This window comes from Papilio xuthus, unplaced genomic scaffold (genome assembly GCF_000836235.2).
Source record: "Papilio xuthus unplaced genomic scaffold, Pxut_1.1 DF824992.1, whole genome shotgun sequence".
NCBI classification, from domain to species: Eukaryota; Metazoa; Arthropoda; class Insecta; order Lepidoptera; family Papilionidae; genus Papilio; species Papilio xuthus.
In genome coordinates, this window is record NW_013533657.1 from 1,296,625 (window position 1) to 1,299,193 (window position 2,569).

At 31.2% G+C, this 2,569-nt stretch overlaps 1 protein-coding gene across 1 annotated transcript; it reads right to left on the reverse strand.

Moving 5' to 3' along the window:
* Nucleotides 1-265: 265 nt before the first annotated feature.
* Nucleotides 266-2,244, reverse strand: LOC106126559 (serine protease inhibitor dipetalogastin-like). Its single transcript, XM_013324277.1, has 2 exons — nucleotides 2,135-2,244; nucleotides 266-1,365 (listed from the first exon to the last, which is right to left on the reverse strand). Exons 1-2 carry the CDS (start codon nucleotides 2,148-2,150, stop codon nucleotides 722-724), a joined length of 660 nt encoding a protein of 219 aa, XP_013179731.1. The 5' UTR covers nucleotides 2,151-2,244; the 3' UTR covers nucleotides 266-721.
* Between the last annotated feature and the right edge of the window lie 325 nt (nucleotides 2,245-2,569).

Genomic DNA, 2,569 nt, shown 5'->3' on the forward strand with positions numbered 1-2,569 from the left:
GAATTTCATATGTACATTTATCCAATGTTGTTACGGAGAAGGAGAACATCGGAAAGCAACTTTCACATGTGGGTCAAATATATGTGTAAAGTCAACTCGCATTAGGCCAGCGTGATTGACTACTTGCCATCCCTTACTTGGGCAGGTTCTGAGTCAGTAAGGGAGAAAAAAAGGTATAAAAAAATTTAACAATTTTATTTTTAATATAAACATAACATATTTTTTTCTTCTAAAGCTTTCTTATGAAATCTAAAATAAAAAAGTACTATAACTAGCGTATATTTTTGTTATGAGTATATACAATCTTAATTAAAGCTGATTAATAAGTCATAAAGTGTTGAATATTAACATTAAAATGTGACAGATTTAGGTACAGACATTAAACAAACGTACAGCATAAAAAATATGAATTTTATGTAGAAAATAACAAATGAATAAATCAATTTTTATCTGACATTTTGCATTGACACAAGCTGTCCGATTGAGTTATCTGTTCGTCAAATCGTCAACGTTTTGGAATCTTATTTTGCATCTGTAGTCTTTAACAGAAATAAAAAAAAATGTGTAATATTAATTAAACGTCACAATTAAATGCATATAATAAAAGATATGTCATTAAAAATAGATCACAATTAAAGGGAATTTACTGTCGTATGACAACTATTGCCTTCTCTATAATTCTCCATGAATAAACAGAGATAGAAGACTTCCCGTTGTATATTTAGCAGGGTCCAAAGCCCTGAAGTTCAGTACCTGTACACTGCAAGAGGCACAAATTATTGTAAGTGTTGCCATCCGTTCCGCAAACAGGGAAATAATTCCTAGCGCAAGTACACGAAGGATGATTGTTCGCGTGTTCTACAACGTCGACTCTATTCTCGCATGGTCCGACGTGCATCATATATAGACTGGGATTAGCTTGCGTCGAACATTCTAGAACACAAGCATTGCTATACGTAGCACCGTCACTGCCGCATACGAATTTGGAGTCTTTAGGACATGTACAAGGGGATATGCTTGCGATTTTAATTTGCCTCTTCTGTCTACAGTCCCCGTGATAATTAATACGAAGAGTTGGATCATTTGTTTGTTGGCATTGGAATTCGCATTCGTTAGCGTATGTTTCTCCATTTGAAGCGCATATTGGATTGTTCTCGAATGTACAGAAACAGCTGGGCGCTTCTCGTTTGCATCTACCAACTGTTTGCAGTGAGATGCTAGGGTCGGTAGCGCGTGCGCAGTTCAGCATGCATTCGTTACTGTAAGACTTTCCGTTTGAGCCGCATACTGGTTTCTTTTCTCGAGTGCAATCGCAAGGATTTAATGCGACATTTAATGTAATCGATCCGATTATAAGTAGAATACCTGATGAAAAACATATAAATTAGTGTGGGTTTTCACTCCTAAAACTTGTATTTAAACACAAGCATTTCTTACATCTTCCATGGGTTGAGATAACAAGATGTTTTGTTTTTGTGTTTTGACAATTTAAAATTAAGACTAAACAGAATATAACTGATTTAATCAAACTGTAACCTTTTTATATGATGTAAGAAATAAGTTATCGGTTATTTTTCTAAGTAAATTTTATTTTTAATTTTTTTTTAATTATTTGTACTCTGAGTTTTTCTTTTCAGTAATCAATTTAAATTCCTATTATAAAAGTTAATCTTTTATTTAGAAACATTGCGTTGTTCGTAATTTTATCTGATTTACTTTGACCATTTAATTCTTATTGTAAAAGAATAAGTAAATGAGTAATAATTGCAATATTTTTTACGATTATATGGATATGATTATATTTGTTATAGTTTATTTAAACCATCTATAAAAAAAGCTAAAAAGCATTCACGATCGTAAAGTCTGTCATATTTTAAAATATACTTTTTATCATAATTCTTATGAAGTTCTTAATTTTAAATATTTTTATTTACTCTTAATTTATACTAAAACATTACGTATAATTAAAATGATAAAATAATTGAGTTTTGTTTGCCATTAATTATCTACAAAACACATTTAATTACTTCGTTCTCTTTAAGAAACAAAAGAAAATCTTTATAAAAATGTCTTGGCAATGTAGAAACAGAAAGAAAAAAATGTCATATATTATATAAAAATATAAACAACTCACCGAATTGATAAATCATATTGAAGGCCTCTTTGTAGATAATTTATCTGTACACTGTCGTCTTCACTGTCGCCAATATTATAATGTTGTGTTGAGACGCGCACATATATTTATATGCTAACAAAATCAATGTTCACACGAACTAAGTAACTCGGACGTTGTCTGTTTACTATGTAAATCCCCGTTGACGTGATCAATACAGACAGACAAACAGACGAGACTTCGAGGAACACCTGACGCGGTTAAGTTTGACCTCGACTAGTTGAGAATTATTCAAGTAAAATGATTAATAATTGTTTTTTAACAAGACTATACGCAATAAAATGTGTGTAATTTAAATGATGATTGTTTATCATAGAGATAGAATTTTTAGCTTTTGCCCAACTGAGTCGAATTAGAAAACTTATGCTTTATAGCTTTATACTGTCATGTGGGCAT